Source organism: Pelobates fuscus, chromosome 3, assembly GCF_036172605.1.
Source record: "Pelobates fuscus isolate aPelFus1 chromosome 3, aPelFus1.pri, whole genome shotgun sequence".
Classification (NCBI taxonomy): Eukaryota; Metazoa; Chordata; class Amphibia; order Anura; family Pelobatidae; genus Pelobates; species Pelobates fuscus.
The window spans coordinates 335,093,544-335,113,523 of record NC_086319.1 but is presented as its reverse complement, the minus strand read 5'-3'; the positions used below and the strand labels follow the sequence as shown (position 1 = coordinate 335,113,523).

The 19,980-nt window shown below is 36.8% G+C and overlaps 1 protein-coding gene across 2 annotated transcripts in view; it reads left to right on the top strand.

Moving 5' to 3' along the window:
• The window catches only part of MYO5C (myosin VC), a 120,527-nt gene that overhangs the window by 82,301 nt on the left and 18,246 nt on the right, over window positions 1–19,980 (top strand). For both annotated transcript variants that reach the window (XM_063449057.1, XM_063449056.1), the window contains exons 20-31: window positions 632–797; window positions 1,397–1,543; window positions 3,772–3,936; window positions 5,651–5,744; window positions 7,758–7,821; window positions 9,453–9,633; window positions 12,664–12,757; window positions 13,927–13,990; window positions 14,939–15,019; window positions 15,978–16,158; window positions 18,688–18,781; window positions 19,756–19,819. In XM_063449057.1, coding sequence (XP_063305127.1) covers window positions 632–797; window positions 1,397–1,543; window positions 3,772–3,936; window positions 5,651–5,744; window positions 7,758–7,821; window positions 9,453–9,633; window positions 12,664–12,757; window positions 13,927–13,990; window positions 14,939–15,019; window positions 15,978–16,158; window positions 18,688–18,781; window positions 19,756–19,819 — 1,395 coding nt within the window. The remainder of the gene's footprint in view (window positions 1–631; window positions 798–1,396; window positions 1,544–3,771; window positions 3,937–5,650; window positions 5,745–7,757; window positions 7,822–9,452; window positions 9,634–12,663; window positions 12,758–13,926; window positions 13,991–14,938; window positions 15,020–15,977; window positions 16,159–18,687; window positions 18,782–19,755; window positions 19,820–19,980) is intronic.

Sequence of the window (19,980 nt, the reverse complement as noted above, 5' to 3'; positions counted from 1 at the left end):
TCTCTCTGCACGAGAGACATAGCAACCCCAGACAATCGTTCCAACCTTGTTAGGCATCATCAGTGAGGCATAGCTGATATCTCTCTAAGCACCGTGAGCAAGGGGTCCATGTCTGGATTACCCTTTAAACTTATAGAGAGTACTTTAGTACTTTAACTTCTTTAGTAAAATTGTCCAAGAGACACCTGATCCCATCAAAGCAGTCTTGACAAAATCCTGTGTTTGAAAGCAGAAATATTCTAATCCCTAAATCAGTCATTTAGAAAAACAATATATAGAAAATGTTTGTGGGAGATTTAGCTCAGCATAAATGTATATACCTAGCATACCGCATTTTGACAGCTTAGTTGGTGCATGAGACATGGAGTTTTAGGCTTTCCCATAATCAAGAAAATCAACAGTTTTGTGGTATATTCCTTTAGCTACACGTATGCAATATATAAATAATCCTGTCAAACACATGTAGTTTTAATATTTTATTTGATTGATAATTAATTATTTACATAGATAGATAGGTAGGTAGGTACATACATAGATATAGAGGTAGACCTAGAGAGTTTACTAATGACTGAACAAAAGTTCATTTTTTATGATACTTTACAAATAATTGTATGTATTTTTTTTATTGAAGGCAAGCAATAACTGCTACGTCCTTGAAACATGCGTGGGCTGCTATCATTATCCAAAAATACTGCAGAGGTTTCTTAGTTCGTCGGATTTATCAGTTAATCCAAGTTGCTACTGTGACGATACAGGCATTCACACGGGGCTATTTGGCAAGGAAGAGATACCAAAAGGTATATATTAAATAAAAATAAAAAACTATTTAAATGTTATGCTGTTTTTATTTCCTATTTGTGGGACCTTATATATAGCACACCAATCAAATCTTCCAAGTGTCCCTTTTTTATGAAAGACAGTCCTTTTTTTTGTTTAATATTGTTCTGCCCTTTTCTATGCGACTGTCTCTATATTCTAAGAACTTGAAAATGTAATTTAGTGGATAACAGATTTTATGGCAAAAAAACTCCCAATAATGTATCTTAAAACTACAATAACTTTGTTTAGAAAGTAAAATATGTAAATTAGATCTTTGGTCTTTTCAAATGTCACTTCCGTCCCTCACCCATTGGCTACACCTCTAATCACAAGCCCTAAAATTAAAATGTCCTTCGTTGACCGTTTGAATTTTTTGGAGTATGCACGAAATTAATGCAGCATTAGGCTTAGGGATCCATGTTTAGTGTCAGAAATATTCTTTATTATCTACTTATTTTCAATAAAGTTTGGATTTCCCAGCTTCCTTTGCACGTGTGTATATATGAATCTGTAGCACTTCTCCTGACAATTGACACAACCAGGTGTACAACTTATTTCTTTCTTGTTTTCATTTCAGATACGGGAGGAGCACAAGGCTTTAGTACTCCAGAAATATGCACGCGCATGGTTGGCGAGACGCAGGTTTCAGAACATCCGGCGTTTTGTGCTCAATATACAACTTTCTTACAGAGTCCAGAGATTGCAAAAGAAGCTGGAAGACCAGGTAATAATGATTTCAGTGCTGCTAATGCCACATTCTTATGGCCTGATGCAATCTTTAAGGACCACTAGAGTCGCCCAGGCCATTTCATCTCAATGAAATGGCCTGGGTGCAGGGACCCTGTCCTTTTAACCCTGTAGTGTATTTATTGGAGTACTGACAGCCACTAGATGAGATTACTCAGCAAAACTCGGCCACGTGCCGTGGATGCCCGCATAGGAAAGCCTTGATTAAGTGCTTTCCTATGGGAAAGCTGAACTGCAAACATGGCACTAACTGCCCAAGCTCCTTTATGAGAAGCACTGGATTGGACCATCATGGAGGAGTCCATTTCTATTCTATCTGCCACGTGGCACCTCCCCTTTACAGCATAGTGGCCAAAGAGCCCATTATCTTGATACAAAACTTTATTGACCACTATGCAATGAGGATGAGATGCCACCCGGCTTATTGGCATCAAGGCTTTTAAAATTAGCTGAAGACATAAGGCTCCTGTGCACTGTATAAGCGATAATACACTATGTGCATTTATCTTTTCCTGTATCACCTGCTCATAATGGTGAGGAAGAAAGGAGTGGGAGGCTGCAGCCAACTTAGAAAAGTCAGAGGGGGGGGGGGGAGACATTGGTAAGAGGTTCCATTACTTTATAAACAGAGTCATGTAAGAGGGCTCTGGTAAATATGAGTTGGCATTGCCCACGTTGAGAAGTGTTCATTTATAAAAAAAAAATAAAAAAAAAATGTTATGCCATTTGCACTATAGTATATATATGTTTTTCTTTTTTGAGGTAGCTGGACCCTGACAGAGTGTGTGTATGTGTGTGTCTCAAATCCCACGTGTCTTGGCTTGCTTTATTTATTTGTTTGTTTGTTTATTAGAAAGACACCGCTATTGTTAAAGGACCACTCTAGTGCCAGGAAAGCATTCTCGTTTTCCTGGCACTAGAGTGCCCTGAGGGTGCCCCCGCCCTCAGGGACCCCCTCCCGCCCGGCTCTGGAAAGGGGAAAGGGGTAAAATCTTACCTTTTTCCAGCGCTGGGCGGGGAGCTCTCCTCCTCCTCTCCGCCTCCGTTCCTCCCCGTCGGCTGAATGCGCACGCGCGGCAAGAGCTGCGCGCGCATTCAGCCGGTCACATAGGAAAGCATTCATAATGCTTTCCTATGGACGCTTGCGTGCTCTCACTGTGATTTTCACAGTGAGAATCACGCAAGCGCCTCTAGCGGCTGTCAGTGAGACAGCCACTAGAGGATTAGGGGGAAGGCTTAACTAATTGATAAACATAGCAGTTTCTCTGAAACTGCTATGTTTATAAAACAATTAGTTAACCCTAGATGGACCTGACACCCAGACCACTTCATTAAGCTGAAGTGGTCTGGGTGCCTAGAGTGGTCCTTTAATGTAAACCAAAATGCATACAGACGGTGGAGTATCTTACACAGGGTCTTGGAATACTATATACAATAGGTACTAAGGTAGTTGGCTCATAAAAGTGGGAAAAAAGACAAACAAACACTAGTGCAACATTGTGTGTATGCTAGTGTTTAAGTAGGCAAGTATATATAGGTACACTCACAAGTGAGGAGCCAGTATATTCTTGGCTCAAAATCTCAGCTTGGTGGGATTTCTGGGGTCCCACTCCCTCTTCTGTATACCAGAATAGCTGCAACTTTTGATAGTAGTCACAGACCCAGATGCGTGCCAACAGTGCTTTATTAATCCATAAAGTGGAACAAACATGTAATAAAATAAGTAAAGTAAAAAGTTCTTACAGTCTGTCTTTGCAATTAGCAAAACCCATTTCGCGTCTCTGGGAGGCTTCTTCAGTTACACACAGGTGTAAGAGTATCACATTGATTGTATAACCACTGGGATTTTGTACATAGATTGTTTATACATTGTTAATGTAAACCAGGTTATTCTTCTCTGGGGGTATATTGTTATTAATGTAAACAAATATTTATCCGCTTGCACCAAAAATGTAAAGTTATAATTTTGCTCTTCCACCTTCAGACCAATCAATCTATAGCTGTGAAATTATGCTGTTTATGATTTTTTTATTTTTTTTTACTTGAATGGCCTTAGAAAAATCAGAAATTACATTAAAACTAAAAGATTTCACCTTTTTATTCTCTGATGCCCTAAATAGCTGGAACACCACTGAATCTGCAGGAGGTGCTAGATCTAAAAGCATATCAGCTGAAATACAAATATATATATATTCTTTTTTCTAGAACAAAGAAAACCATGGACTAGTTGAAAGGCTAACCAGTCTAGCAAACACTCATGCCCATGACATCGATAAACTTCATAAACTTGAAGCAGAGCTGTCAAAGAAAACAGCTCTTGGAAAATCTCAGGAGGAAAGAGGGAAGAAGTACAAGGAAGACACCGAGGAGGTAAATATCTTACCTTTTATTTACGTTTGATGAATCTAGGCTCATTGTTGCCCTCTCCTGGTTGTTCATCATTTTCTTGAACAAGATGAGTGATCATGCTCTCTATGACAATGTGACTCTATGTATTGGTCTTCGACTACAGATATTTTCAGAATCTGGATTCTGAATTTTAGAGTTTTATTTTTGGGAAAGGGCTAAAGAGGCTAATCTGTAGTCCATTCTCCACACCACCAGCGGTTGAGTTCACATGGCCAGGCCTGAATTTGGATAAGTTCAAGGGTATAAAATTTCATGAAGAAGGGGATTGTTGCATTGATTAGCTGGAGGGTAACTTGTTGAAAGTCCATTATAGATCTGATCATGAATCTGATAATATAATATTTGTATCAAGCCCTTTGTCAGGAATTTCACGCCACTTATCTGTTTTGGTTTGGGTTTTTCATATCTTGAAATGGTCCCTGTTGCTGATTTTGTTAACTTTAGTCTCCTGGGACTTTGGGATTCTTGGGTAGGATGGGATGTCTGTCAGTGCTAATAATTGGTGTGATAGTGAAGTGTGAACTCTGGAAAGTCTAGTAGACCAGATAGATTTATTAAATAAAAAATTGTAGTCAGCAACATTGGCAGTCATTCGTCACAGAGGGTAGATAATGGAGTTTGGAAGTTGCTTATTTGGTTCAGGCTAGTGATATATACAATTAGTAGAGCATACATGATGGGCCAATAGGCTATGGCCACCTCATGCTTTAGGTTTTTGAAGCTGTTCATAATTGTATATCATACAATCACTTAGTTTCAGTTTTACTCATGTATTGAAATGACTTGCCTATCCCCCCCGCCCTTTCAGACAGCCATCTGTATCCACGTTGGGTCAGATTTTCTGTTATCCCAGCCAATTAGCTCTAGTTTGCAGCCTTCCTTTGTTTTTCAAAAAAATGTGTGCACTCTCTGCCTGCTGCATTTTCTCTAAGGAGATTTGAAGATTAATGCATGGCTGCAATATAATTAATTATAATGAGGGAAAAGAAATCAACACAGTAACGAGTATGATTAAAAGAAGAAAACCTACCACAACAAGAGGACATAGTCTTAAATTAGAGGGGCAAAGTTTTAAAAATAATATCAGGAAGTATTACTTTACCGAAGGGTAGTGGATGCATGGAATATCCTTCCAGCTGAAGTGGTAGAGGTTAACACAGTAAAGGAGTTTAAGCATGCGTGGGATAGGCATAAGGCTTTCCTAACTATAAGATAAGGCCAGGGACTAATGAAAGTTTTTAGAAAACTGGGCAGACTAGATGGGCCGAATGGTTCTTATCTGCCGTCACATTCTATGTTTCTATGTTTTTAACTGACATGGTGAATATTCAAAGACCTGATCAAACCTGATTTACTTTACTACTGTTTTCACTCACAGCTTTTCCATGATTTGTAATGATTCAGCTTTTTCCTCCACTTTCACGTATTTACGTTCAGACACCAATTGTGACTAATGTGTTAATAATCTCATCTTGTAAAATATACCCCTTTTTTGGAAATATGCCTGTGCCTCAGTGTGCCGGAGTTGTTTGTATGTGCTTAGCGATGTCTTTCCAGGTTGGATTTGTTTGCTAGCACATTTAAACATTTTGTTTATACAGTTTTGACGTCTTTCTGTATCATTAACGTATATTTTCCTTTTTGTTTAGTAATTACCTTTTTTTTTTTCTATCAGAAATTAGTAAAACTTCAAAAACAAAACTCTGAACTTCTTGAACAAAAACAGCAACTGGAAGTTAAACTGGAAGACAAGACCCAAGAAATGAAAGGTTGATAATATTAACAATATTCATTATTAACATAGTTGTTTAATGTGTACAATTAATGTCTCATCTGTTAAATATGAAGATCAAAGTGACACAATCACCAGCACACTGTGCTATATACATATAGAATAGACTAAGGGAACCGGTAAAATCTAAATGAAAATTTCAAAAGCTATTTTATTTTAATTTCTATATATTCCCCTCCTGGAGCCTTGTATCTTTTGCTCTTAAACTCAACTCAATTTGGATGCTGTTCCCTTTATGGAGAAAAGATAGACATGATAATGATTAGATCTGGAAAAACCAGGGAAGTAGAATATGAATTAATGATAAGATGGGTTTTAATTTTCACAATCTATATTGGCACCAAGGTTCTTCCACATTAATTATTTTATAGAATATCTACTTACTAAGCAGAAAACAAATCTGCATCATATACACTAAGTTTTAGACTTGATGATTTGATGGTCTGAGCTAGGAACTTAGAATGGTTGCATGGGATGGGAAAACCAATATCCCCACAAAGGAACTGGAAATTGTCAGGATAGAGTGACATCATTGGGGAAAGCCTCCAAAAGGATCAAAGTAAATTAAAAAAAGTACACCAGACGTGTCACACAATAACCTAAATAAGCTAAGGTGTGGACAGGGGGTGGCACCTGGCTCAAATCCAATAGAAAGGTAGATACGCCTTAATTGGTACTAACCTGGTATCCACTTAAGGTGGTAAAATAGGGTACCTTTAGTCAACCTCAATTTATTGGAGCTAATTCTGACTTTTCATACTTCATTTTAACTTTTTTTCCCCACATTGCAATTTTTAATACAGTATAACTAATACCAGATACAGGATGGCTGAGAATTAGAATGAGAATTGTGCATTTTGGCAAAGCTATTGCATTTGTTAGGGTGGTAATCGTTTAAATATGAGCAGATGCTAACTGTACTGCACTTAGATTGCTTTTCTCATGGAAACAAACATACCTCTCTGTTTAATGCTGCTCACATGGCTTGTCAATGTTATTTTGCGAATAGGCTTTTGTTGACATTTGTCTTTTTGTACGACAAAGAGATGTAAGTTTCGATGTGCAGCGGTGGGGCATTCAATCAGATTCCAGCCACATGCTCAGTAATGACGTTTGCTAGATGCAATGGCAAAGTGGTCACGTGTGATGTTTTCTTCAGCGTCATACGGATAAGTAGAAATTATATATTCAAGAAATAATTTGTAATTTACACGTGTTAGTCTGCTGAGTAGTAAGACTCTATAGGTAAAAATAGTTATCTCCTCGGTGGGAGCGTGAATTTTTTTTGTCGGAAATGTTTGGAAGCAATAACAGATTATAACATCAATTTGCATTTTCCATTTATGTTAAAATATGTTCCGGGTTAACATCATCAGCTTTATGTTTATTAATACAATGTCGAAAGGAGGTTTAGATCAGATTTGCAAAGCCTTTAAAGGGACACTCTAGGCACCAAAGCTTAATGTATTGGTTATGGGGTAAATACAGTGTCTACAAGCTCAGCAGAGCTCCAGCTGAGAAATAGGCAGTTTTTACATTGCTGCCTAATGCCACCTCTAGTGGCTGTCACTTGGACCACTACAAGAGGGACTTCCTGGTTGAAGTCCTGCAAAGAATGCAGTACTGACATGCAGTGTCTACATGGAGACGCTGAATGCTCTCCATAGAGATCCATTGAGTCAATGCATTTCTTTGAGGAGAAGCTGATTGGTGCATTGCTGTGAACTGCCGCCCATGTGCACTAGCCTCTCATTGGATTAGCTGCGATCATCAATATTGGCGGTGTGTCAGTGGCGGTGTGTCAGGGGATATAATGTAAGGACATCTCTATGTTTCTATTTATTTAATTAAAGAGGGTTCAGATATGTAAATAATGATAATAACACTTTAGCATTAGGAATGCATGTTTGTCGAGTTTTCCTTTAAGAGAGTCATAGGGTTTTTTTACTCCATTAAATTTGTATAAATTCTAGGTTTTTATTTCCTTCAGATAAAATGAATGATCTCACAAATCAACTCTTTGCTGATGTGGAAAAAGAAGAAAAACAACGCCTGTATGTGACTTACCAAATAATATATTATATGTTTAGCTTACTGTGGTCCTCTTTCTGATTGCTGTGTTGGTGTTGGTGTTAATGCTTCTTTAGAAGAAGCATTGCTGGCAATGTGTGGCGACAGATGTGCATGTATCCCTGCCTCCAAATACTTCTCTGTGATGCATTAAATTGGTTGGGATGTCTTCAGTACTGATGATCACCTGGAGGTTGAGTGGAGAAGTGGTGGGGAACCCTCACACTGCTTTAATGCCAGAATGATCCTTTATGGGTACGGGAATTGTTTATTAAACCAAATAATTGCAATCTTTAGGCCAAAATGAGAAATATGCAGAAAATAGTTAAGCTATTTTGGCATAAAAAAAACAGATTTATTGCCAATCCCCCCTCCCCAATTTAGTTTTTGATAAAGAAAAGATTTTATACATTGATCCAACTACCAGCGGCTTTGTTACATTGTTCCCTTTTGGGATTCAATGTCTGCTGAAATTTGTGTATTATGATGATATTTAGCTAAAGGCAGTAGATTCATCTTTTATTTCAAAATGTTGAGAATAATTACATCGTATAATATACTCCAACCACCTGCATCAAAGCACTCTGTTGGTGTACAGTTCTCTATAATTTATTTATATCTGACAAATAAATGCAGCTCAGGACAGGTTTTAGTATTTAAATATATATTTATAATTCCTTTTTTAATATCAGTTTCCTAAATTCCCCTGTGGGATTTGTGGGATTTTGACAGTTTTATGGGGTAGGTAATGCAGCCTACATTCTCTGGAATCAGTGGTTCCTAAAGAAAATACTCTGGAATTTCACTGCTGAGGTTTTGGTGATGGTATAAGATATCGTAAGATATCATATTTTGCTCTTTTTTTATATTATATATTTTCTTCTGCTCATGTCATGACAAATACTAACAGAGAACAGTGAGAGAAAAACTTTGGCAGATGTATGTAAGGACTACATGCCCCGGTAACAAATACGAGAGAATATAAAGAAAATAAAAAACACGAAGTACAAATAAAACATGAACAGATTAAAAAGAAAAGGGGTGTCCTCACAAGGGTATTAACAATTTATAGCAGCAGACAATCTTTGCTTATTACTTTACAAATAAATTCCACCAGAGCTCCAACATTGTATTGAAAGATCCAGAGGTGGTGGGTACCCATTAGATTATTACCCTTATTTTTAACAATTACTGCAGGATGTGCAGGATGTGGCTAAATGCTCTACAAGCTGCTGAAAAGAATTGTGTTAAAACAATTTAGCTGATAATTCTAAAGGCCTTAATAGTATGAGGGCTCTAGATTTATACATCATTTCAGTATTCTGGCCTACAAGCTCATTATTTCTGCCCAGTAGGAAATCACTGCAGAGAATGACCACCGCGTGTGACCATAAGACCCCCGACACATAATAGCCATCTTCTGGGCATTACCTTTTGACACCTGTTACAGACCCACTCTGTTTTATTTTTACTATTACCACTGCCACATTTTGATATAGATAGATGGCAAAGCATACATCAGCTTATTTGAAGAGCAATGCCTCAATCTGTCATTGGTTGATATTGTATCAATATGCCTTCACTAATTCACCTGGCTGTTTTTCAATGACTGCAGAAAGCTTGAAAGGCATTTTGAGATTCAGAAGCAAGATTACGAAAGGCAGATTGCTCAGCTGAAGGATGAAATTATGGTTCTAAAAGGAAAAAACAAGCAGCTTCTGCAAGAAGTGGAAGAACAGCAGCTCATAAGTGATGGTTTAAAACAGGAGATAAATCATCTTTCTAATGTGGCAAAGGTAAGACCGCACATTTTTTGTTTTACTATTTTTTTTTTTTAAATTACCATTTAACCCCTTAAGGACCAAACTTCTGGAATAAAAGGGAATCATGACATGTCACACATGTCATGTGTCCTTAAGGGGTTAATCAAAGCTGCATTTCACAAAGATATTTTATTTGCTATTTGTGAAATGACATGAGATCATCCACTAGCTCACCTAGAATCAGAGAGCTGGTGTGTGGTGGTTGTGGTGCCTGGTAATTTGGCTGTGGGAATCGCATGATCACAGACTTTTTGACTCCAGCCTGACTGACTATGACTATGACTGACTATTACTATGACTAAGACTATGACTGACTATGGACCAGTTGATTACTACAGTTAGTAGTAGATCACAAGGAAACAGCTTAATGGGTAAGGCTTAGTGAGTGGGTGAGGAAATAGCATGCGTAGATGGGGTTAGTATCATGGAGCTCTTAGAGAGAAGTTGTGGTAGAGCAATTGTGTGAGTGGTTCTAATTGGATAATAACATGAATAACAAATGTAAGGAATACTGTGAGAGGTTATGAACTGGTAAGGAATAGTGCAGTGTGGTATGTTTATGCTTTTCTTAGAATCGGAGAACAGTTTGGGTATGGATTCTGGTTGGGTTATGAAATAACATACATAGGGCCAGGGAAACAAGGAATAGTGTGAGAGTAATTAAGGTTAGGAAATAGTGTGAGGGATTTGGGTTCACAATAGTATGAGTAATTACTGTAAGGTTATAATTAAAGGGATTCTATAGTGTAATGAATACAAAATACACTACCTCCCCTGCATGCTGAAAGTGCCTCTAGTCTAGTGGCTATCTGATTGGGCCAGTCTTAGTCCTACAATGTAATTATTGCAGTTTTTCAAAGTTTTTTTTTATTTACATTGCAGGACTAAGGGGGGCAGGGACACTGCACCCAGACCACTTCAACACCGATGGTGGTCATAGGCCAGGTGCTCTAGTACCTCAGCTAAAATGCTGGTCTTTTCATTTATATAATGTATGACCTAGACTTTTTATCAGTGCATTGTGCCTGAAAATATTCTGATGTTGGATGTGTGTAAACCTGCATGTATCGGAGGAAATTATTATGATGTTGTAAGGATAATTGGGGGATGATGAATACATATATATGTGTGTGTAGTTACATAAAGAATTACTAGACCCCAGGTACTCAGGGGAAGGAGGAAACATTGTTCTTTACCACAGGGAAGGCAACTCTTATCATCTAAGATGACGGCAGTATAATTATCAACAAAAAACTTAGCAACGTGGTTAGTGGATTGCTTCTTAACAACAAAAAGATGAACCTGAATGGATAATCTGACATTCCATTTGTTTGCCTTAGTCATTCCGAAATGGAAGTCTAGTAAATCTAAGAAAGGCATTAACAAACTCCAAAGGCTATAGTTTGACTGACTCCTATCTGCACCACAAACAAGGGATAGCTGGAACCTTTTAGGAACACATAATCCTAGATCCCAAGGGGAACATGGGCATGTGTTAATCAGGGACTCTGGAGGATGTTACGTATGCACAGGATTAAGCCTGAATCTCTCAGAAAGACAATAAGCATTTGTCTCTGACGAATGAACCTCAGGTCTTAAAATGCCTGTGCAGTCTTTAGTTCAAAAAGTGGGCATTACATGGGCACCTTTATCTCTTGTTTCTGGTGATATTTTAATGAGCATAGCGTAGCTAACACTGTAAAAGGAAATGGCAGTGTTATATGTCCAGTAAACAGCACTTGAATGAAATCTGTTTTTAACCCTTTGATTAATGCAGTATCCCTCTGGCAGTTGACTGAATTAAATCATTTATAACAAACAAAAGTGTTTATATCATCACTTTACAGCTGAAACTGAACAGATACTAAGGTGGGGACATCATATGGTAGGATTTGGGCGTAGAAATGTGCAAACTCAGCATTTTAAATAAAGAAAAATACACTTTTTTTCTCAGACAAATTCATTAGAAAATATGACACTCCTAGTCTACAGATAAACATGTCTGATACAGAATTCCTCAGGGCAGAATGGAACACCTGCTGTTTGCCTGGTACTTTAGACTGTGTGTTAAATAAATCATTTAAATTCTGGGTTTAACATTTCTATATATTGCATAAAAAATACATGAAATCTGCACATGTTTATAGTTCCTTGTCACAGATAACGTGATAGTTGTTTTTCTTTTTTTTTTGGAAGGCTGATTTCTACTGCTTACTTCAGGTCATGTCTCTGTGTAGCTCACAAATAGCAATTAGAATAGTTGTTTTGGGCAGGAAAAGAACGGAGCAAGTGAAGTAAGGTTTTTAATGCAAGTAAATATTGGATTACATTATTTAAGCTCCAATTTCGTATGTGCTTGCAATATTTATAATTGAGGAAGACATGGAGAAAAATCATGATATTAAAAGTGTACCAGTCACACAAGGATTTTGTATTTAATACAGATTAAGGAACAGCGCACACATAGAAATACATTTCTGAATTCTGTAAGGCTTTTTAAAATCATCTCAGCTAACTAATATGGGGATTCAGTTCCACCACATGGCCATATTGTGTAAAGCCCATCACTACTTCACAGTACCCCAAAATCGGTGGGTCCTACACTAATTCCAACGTTGGAGACAAATTAAATAGGGTGTTGGGTGTGCCCCCAATTCTTTTTTTTCTTTATTATGTAAGGATTTTGTATTGTAATTTACTCAAAATCTCAGACAGGATTTTATGATATGCTAGTAAATAAAATGAGTACATAGTAACTGCACACTTTTAATATAGTGATTGACACGCATGTAAAGTTTTAGAATACCCGTGTCCTTTCTGTGATTCTTATTGTGTATTTATTGTGTACCCTTTTTTGTCATGCATCCTGGTTGTACAGTTTTCAGGACTCCAATCCGCAGAGACGCTATGCAGTATGTAATAAAAAATATTGATCTTTCTGGCTTGCAAACATGCTAAGTATTGCAATAAACAACGAATCACGTTTTCTAATCTCTTATACAGAAAATACCAGAATTAGAAAATGAAATCGAAGCACTCGAAAACCAGAAGAGGGAATCTCAAATCCAGATGCAGGTGCAGAAACAAGAAATGAGAGGTGAGAAAATACTCACATTTCAGCAAGTTGGTGAACACCAAAATGGCCATCACAAACAATCAAATGATTCTATAAACTGTTACATTTTAACGTTGAAAGGGTTACAGCAACCGCCAAGACCACTTCAGTTCCAGGCTGTGTTCGGGGGCTATCTAATGTCAATTCTGTGCATAACATATGTCTGTCGTCAGCGAACATAGCACACTGCGAACAGACGTATTGAGTTTTCCCTCGCAGACAGTGCCTGCATGCACAAAACAAAAGAAACAACATTTAAAACCCATAAAGTGACACAAGGTATCGTACCCTATTGCATAGGGTTATGATGGCTATATTTAAAGCCCAATTTACTTTGGTCGAACAAACAGAATTCAAGCTCTTCTGTAAAACAATGGAAACTAGTAAAATATTTCTGTAACAGTTGTATCTTTTAAGTTATAACCCCCAAACACTTATTGTAAGAAAGGGGTTAAGTAGGAAATGTTGTAATTTAGAGGTAGAGGTTACCATAGCCTGCTGTTTTTATTATTACCCTTCACCTCAGTGCTCAGGGGACACAGGAGTATTAGGGGCCATTTGTTAGGTGTCTAACAAATATATTATGCTTAACAACCTGCACACATGTTGTTGAGGAAAAGGGGGCATATTCACATACCACCTTTGTTAATGTTGTAAACCCTATAGCAACTTTTTTTTCTTGTTTTTCTATTTTTGGACCATTATTTTTCATGGTAAACTACATTGTCACTCTCCGACCCCACATTTGCGTAGTGTTTATTTAATGTATTTTGCTTTTTCAGCACAGCATAAAAGAGCAACTAATAGCGCTACTCTCTCCTGCGGCATTGGAAGGGTTATGTTTTGCTCTGGTATTCATACTTTATATAAGTATAACCTTGTACCTGATCCCACCATTCCTAATATTTCTGATGGGAAAAATACTTTTTTACCCCTGGAAAACTGCCATAATAAATAATAAAACATGATTTGTTATGGTATAAATTTGCTGCTACAGCGTGTTTTTTTTATTTTATTTTGGCAACTCCTCGTAAATTAACCTTGTTGTGTTTTTGTGTATATGAGAGAGATGGGGAGAGCTAAAACGAACAAACAACTTATTGCAATTTATCTTTTTTTTTTTTTTTTTTTTTTTCTATGTCTAACCACAGAAAAGATGGATGAAATGGCAAAACAACTCCTGGACAGTTTTGAAATAGAAGATGTTAAAAATAGGTATCTATTGTTGGAATCCATACAGCATTTTGGAATAAAAAGATTTTCTTTATTTCTATTTCTTAATGTGAAGAATCATTTGGCATTCTGTAAAATGTGTCTAGGTGCTTAGGTTTCTCTCTCTCTCTCTCTCTCTCTCACTCTCACAGAACCCTCAGACTCCCAGGCCTCTGGTAGAGGACCTGAGAATGAGGAATAAACATACCGCCCAGGAGGGGTGAGAAAATAAATTCATAGGGAGAGAGAGAGAGAGGTATTTAAAAAAAATCCAAAACTGGCGGCACTGTTTGATAAAGGTGCTGTCGCTGTCTACGGATTAATTTTAGATTTTCTCAAGTCCCTTGAGTGCTAGCATTTTGTTCCACATTGTATGCATCTAGTTAGTTGATATGGGGGAAAAAAAACCTGAAATATAGACTATTGCCAAAAAGGAAAGTGTTACTCTAAGCACCAAAATAAATTTAGCCTAATGAAGTGGTTCTAGTGTATAGATTATACTCCTGCATTCTCACTGCTCAATTCTCTGCCATTAAGGAATTAATTCACTTGTTTCTGTTTATGCAGCCCTAGCCATGCCAATGTGCATAAAATGTTTTAGTTTCAATTGGATCTTAAAGCATAGTGAATTTACTTTAGAAGCTATTGTCTCCTGCTCTTTTAATTGGCGCTGGAGAAAGGTAAATGGCTGAAAATGGGTTTTAACCCATTCAGCCCAGCGGGAGGGGAGCCCTAAGAATGACCCAATAATAGACCTAATGACCCAATAGTGCCAGGAAAACTAGTTTGTTTTCCTGGCACTATAGTGCTCCTTTAAGCTGTTTTGGGGCTTAGAGTGGAAAGAGGGTGTACTTTCTTTTTCCCATGACATTAGATGACAACCTTTAAGACAATAATTATAATGCACGTTTCCACCTATTTTTATTTACTTTTTTATGTTTACATTTCTAGACTTGCCCAAGAAAATCTGGAAAATATAAATGAAGATGGAGAACTTTATTTTGCATACGAAGGCTTGAAAAAAGCAACCAGGTCTGAATTATTCATTACTGCAACATTATTACTCCACAGCATTCACATTATGGTTCAGCTAGCAGAGGCAAACCAGCACAATACCCTTTTCTTTTTTACTTAACCCTATCATAACTGATGACATAAGAAGGGGTTTCCAAGCCCTGAACATGGAATTAAAGACAAACTTTATTGAATTATAAATGTAATTTGTTTTTTACTATGAAAATGTGTTTATAGGCTGCCTGATCCTATGTGCCAAATCCATTTGCCTTTGCCAACACATTTTAACCCCTTAAGGACACATGACGTGTGTGACATGTCATGATTCCCTTTTTATTCCAGAAGCTTGGTCCTTAAGGGGTTAAGCAAACAAGCCCTGAAATGCAGATTTTTCATTGTTGGTGGGGTCTTAGTAACTAGGGGTGTAGATTGCTTCTCTGGTGACTGCCAATATAAGCTGAAACATCGCTACCTGTAGCTAATCTCTTGTTAACTTGTTTGTGTGTTGGTGATCTATTTGTTCATCAGTGCCATATATGGAACAGAAAGAATAAACATTCCATCAGATACCATAGACATTGTTATACATATAGCTCATTGAGTTGCTCTGTTATCATCTTGGTGAATATCGCATATTGGGTTATAAGCATTGAGTGCTTATATCTTAGGTAAAATTTGTAGATATAAGAGCAACATTCTTACAGTGGATCAGCAGTGGATGATTAGACTCATAGATATTAAACTCTGGTTAAAAAGCTTCATGAATTGCTGCTGTCACTAGTGTCTATGTTGGGTTTTAATAAAATACATGGATATGTATTTCTCACTTCCATGCTGATTACTGAGCTCTGAGTTCTGTTTGTTAAAACATTAGCTATTGTGAGTTTGGAGTTTACGCTATTTTAATCACTGCATTTTTCCAGTTTAAAATATCTGCTTACAAATTGTGATTTCTCTCCTTTGTGTTAATAAATAGAATTCTAGAAAGTCATTTTCAGACTCGAAAAGAAACCTATGAAAAGGATATTGAATTATTCAACTTTAATGTGAATCACCTCACTGAAGATGTCAAAAAGCTACAGAAATCATGCAAGGAAGAAAAAGAGTCAAATGACAGCCTCAGACAGGAGATCATCAGGTTAACAACAGAGAATAAGGTATTAAAGGGACACTATAGTCACCAGAACAACTACAGCTTATTTCATTTGTTCTGGTGAGTAGAATCATTACCTTCAGGCTTTTCAGAGAGAATGCAGTGTTTACATTACAGCCTAGTGATAACTTCACTGGCCACTCCCTAGATGGCTGTTAGAGATCCTTCCTGGGCCATGGCTGCCTAAAATGCATCCAAACATTCAGTATCTCCTCCCTCTGCATGCAGACACTGAACTTTCCTCATAGAGATTCATTTTATCTCTATGAGGAGATGCTGATTGGCCAGGGCTGTGTTTGAATCATGCTGGCTCTGCCCCTGATCTGCCTCTTTGTCAGTCTCAGCCAATCCCATGGGGAAGCACTGTGATTGGATCAGGCTACCACTTCTGATGATGTCAGAAAACTGCTTGTTTTCAGGCTTGAACTTCAGGCTTGAACTTCAGGCTTGAATACAGTAAGATTTTTACTATATTTATGGAGTCATGAGAGGCCCAGGGGGCACTAGATAGTGGTTTTAACACTATAGGGTGAGGATTCCTGACCCTATAGTGATCCTTTAATGAATCACTGTCATGTCACATTTTTTTCAAAGTGTTTTTATTAAAGTTTTAAAGTTTTACAACAAAAATAATGAATAGCAAAACATACTATTCGGGGAAGGAAAGGGGAGGGGAACTTGCAAAAATAAAAAAGGGGAGAATATCCATCCATAATAACAGTGAGCATAATATTACATTTACATTCTATTGTGTATCACATAATCGTAATAGTAGATGACAATTATAAACCATAGGTTTCTTTAATGCGATTTTCCCATTGATCCCAACTGTATTAAAGTTGCACAAATAAACTTTGTCTATAAGACATTTCGTGCATTTTATTGTCCAAACTAAATTTACAATTTCTTTGAGTGATGGGGTATTAGGTGATTTACAGTATCGTAGTAAACAAGAGGTAGCAGCAATTAGGATGTGACCTATGATAATTATATCTATTATATCTATTTTGGCAACAGACTCTGGGAATTGTTTAAATAATGCTAGTTCGGATGTGAGGATGTTAATGGATGAGTCTACTTTCATAACTAGCCTATGTATTACTTTCCAATATTTAGACAATTTTGGGGAGAACCACTAAATGTGGGCCATGTAACCCTACACCTCCAAAGTCTCTCCAACACCAGTCAGCATATTCTTATGGTGATATTTTGCTTTAACTGGTTGTGAACTCCTAATGTTTTTTTTTTTTTACAAATTTATAAGTGAATGTTCTTTCTTTATCTTAAAGTGTGCCTGTAATCTACAAATGTTCTGGACATTTAATTATCACAGATAATAATTAACGTAAAGCGTTCTTTGATTGCGGGAAGCTTGTGCGTGCATGCATGTCTCTGCTCTGGTATTGCTACAGTATATAACTTAGTACCAGAAGCATTAAGTACATATGTATGGCGTCACGTTTGCTAGCTAACACAGATCTACATTCTGTAAACAAAAATGCTGCCATATGATTTTTCATTACCATCCTTCCTAACATTGGAGGTATAAAATCAGATTGGCAGCTGTGTAGGCCAGAGCAGACACACGCCAGTGATGTAATGCATACTACTGGTGATGATTGTCAGACAGAAAAAAAAACTTGACAGCCTGGTGTTCACATCCAGGTAACTGATAGGCAGCTGTGCATGCCAATCATGGATACTCATTCACAGAATACTGTTGGAACTCTCTTGCATGCGCAAGAATGCATTGCATTGACTTATGCCATATGAGCATGTTGTTGTTTTTTTACAAGCTCATTGTGATTTTTTTTTACAATTTGTTTGTACGTACTGTTCCACTGGTTTGTTAGCATGTTTATAAAATATTTAATAAAGAGGAATAAAAGAGAATGTTTTGATGAATTCCGGAAGGGTACACTTTTCTTTAACACATGAGCATGTTTATTGACTCTTTTTGGAGACCTTTCTCCATTGACCCCAGAAGTGGGACACCAGAGAAACAAAAACAGTAAAACAATGTGGTGTGACAGGTACCCCATTTAAGGAATGTGTAAAGTATGTATGTTCTGTGCACTTTAAAAGATTATAGTGCCACTCAATTCCTATAGTTGATTTAAAATAAATGACCATTATGATGGACATGTAGGAACAAACCTTTCTTTTGGTTGGGGATTACTATGTGCTTTGATCGTGATGGTGTTTCAAGGTGTTGTGTTTCCTGGCAAATAAATCGACAAATATTCAGGAATTTGGGGTTTCCTAGAACTACAGACAACAGTTCAAGGCCAGGCCTTTAAAAATAATAGCAAATCACTGAAGGATCTGATTGCTACATACATAATTCAGAAAGTGGAAATGCATGACTTCTATACCATGCTTGTGTCTTTTTGTTTTAAAAAAAAATAGAATTATTCAAGCGTGTAGGTCTTGAGTGGCCATTAGGTCAACACTACATTGTAATATTTATGAATGGGAAAATAGCTGATTACGATGTTAAATAATTTAGTTTTTTTTAATTGCATGATTGCAGGTCATAGCAAGTCTCAGGGATAAGATTTCAGAGCTTGAAACACAAAATATGGACCTTCAAGGCAGTCTTTATGAACAGTCTATGAAACTTCCCGGTGAGATGCAATGCCAAAAACATGTTTTTTTTTAATTCCACAACATTTTTAAACTGTGTTTTTATGTAAATATTCTCAGTAGGCCTGTGAGTGGGACTGATATTAAAATATGTGTGCCAACAGAAAATAATGTTTGCATAGGAGTTAACACAAGTTAGTTTTTTCTAACTACTCAGATATATTGGATTAACTAGGATTAACGGGTAACGCTAAGAATCAATAGTAATACCTTCGCACTTTAAGATGGTGTTTTATTCTTATTGTATTTTCAGTTGGATTTAGATTGCACCATCTGCTGGAGATTTCACCATGCCTCCTTTTTTTTTGTTCAGTCAGCCAATCACACTTTGTACACATCCAATGCGGGTTTTTACAGTGTGTTTGGAGTGGACAAGTAACACAACATTTTTCCAGAACAATTGCAAAAAGTCCACCCATAACCCATTTTGGATATTTTGCCCAAATGGACTTTGATTTTATATTGTATATCAAAAATGATTTTTCATAGTATAAAATCATTTTAAAAGTTTGTCCAAATATATCAAATCATTGAAAAGCTGATCAAACAATATTAAATCGAGGTCATGGTTATCAACGTCCTTTTCAGTGAAAACCCTCTTATATTACGGACTATCTTATTGATTTATAGCATATATGCTAACATCTATTTATTGCTTATATGTTAACATTCACCTTTTATTTAATACCTACTTGTTAACATTCACCTTTTATTTAATACCTACTTGTTAACATTCACCTTTTATTTAATACCTACTTGTTGACATTCACCTTTTATTTAATACCTACTTGTTAAGCTTATTTATGGTGGTGGCTCTGGGTCTCCAAAACATTTACCTAAAGCTATTGTATGCTATATATATAGTATGTTTTTACTTTATTAAATGGGGTTAGCAAATCTGAAAGAAGAATTTTCACTTCAATAAAATTAAATCATGATATGTTAATTGTTACAGGAAAAGGAGACAAGGTATCCAATAATACGCGGCTCTATTTTGAAGAGGAAGCAGTATCTCCAAAGTAAGTAGCGAAGATATATGGTTTCTTTTTTTGTCCTTTTTTATCTTCCTGCTTGTTACAACATGTAGTGATCATATGTACATTCCTTTGTTGCAGTATATCTAGACTGAGTATCACTGACTAAACAATGTGTTTACCTGTTGCAAAAGAACACTCAGCTT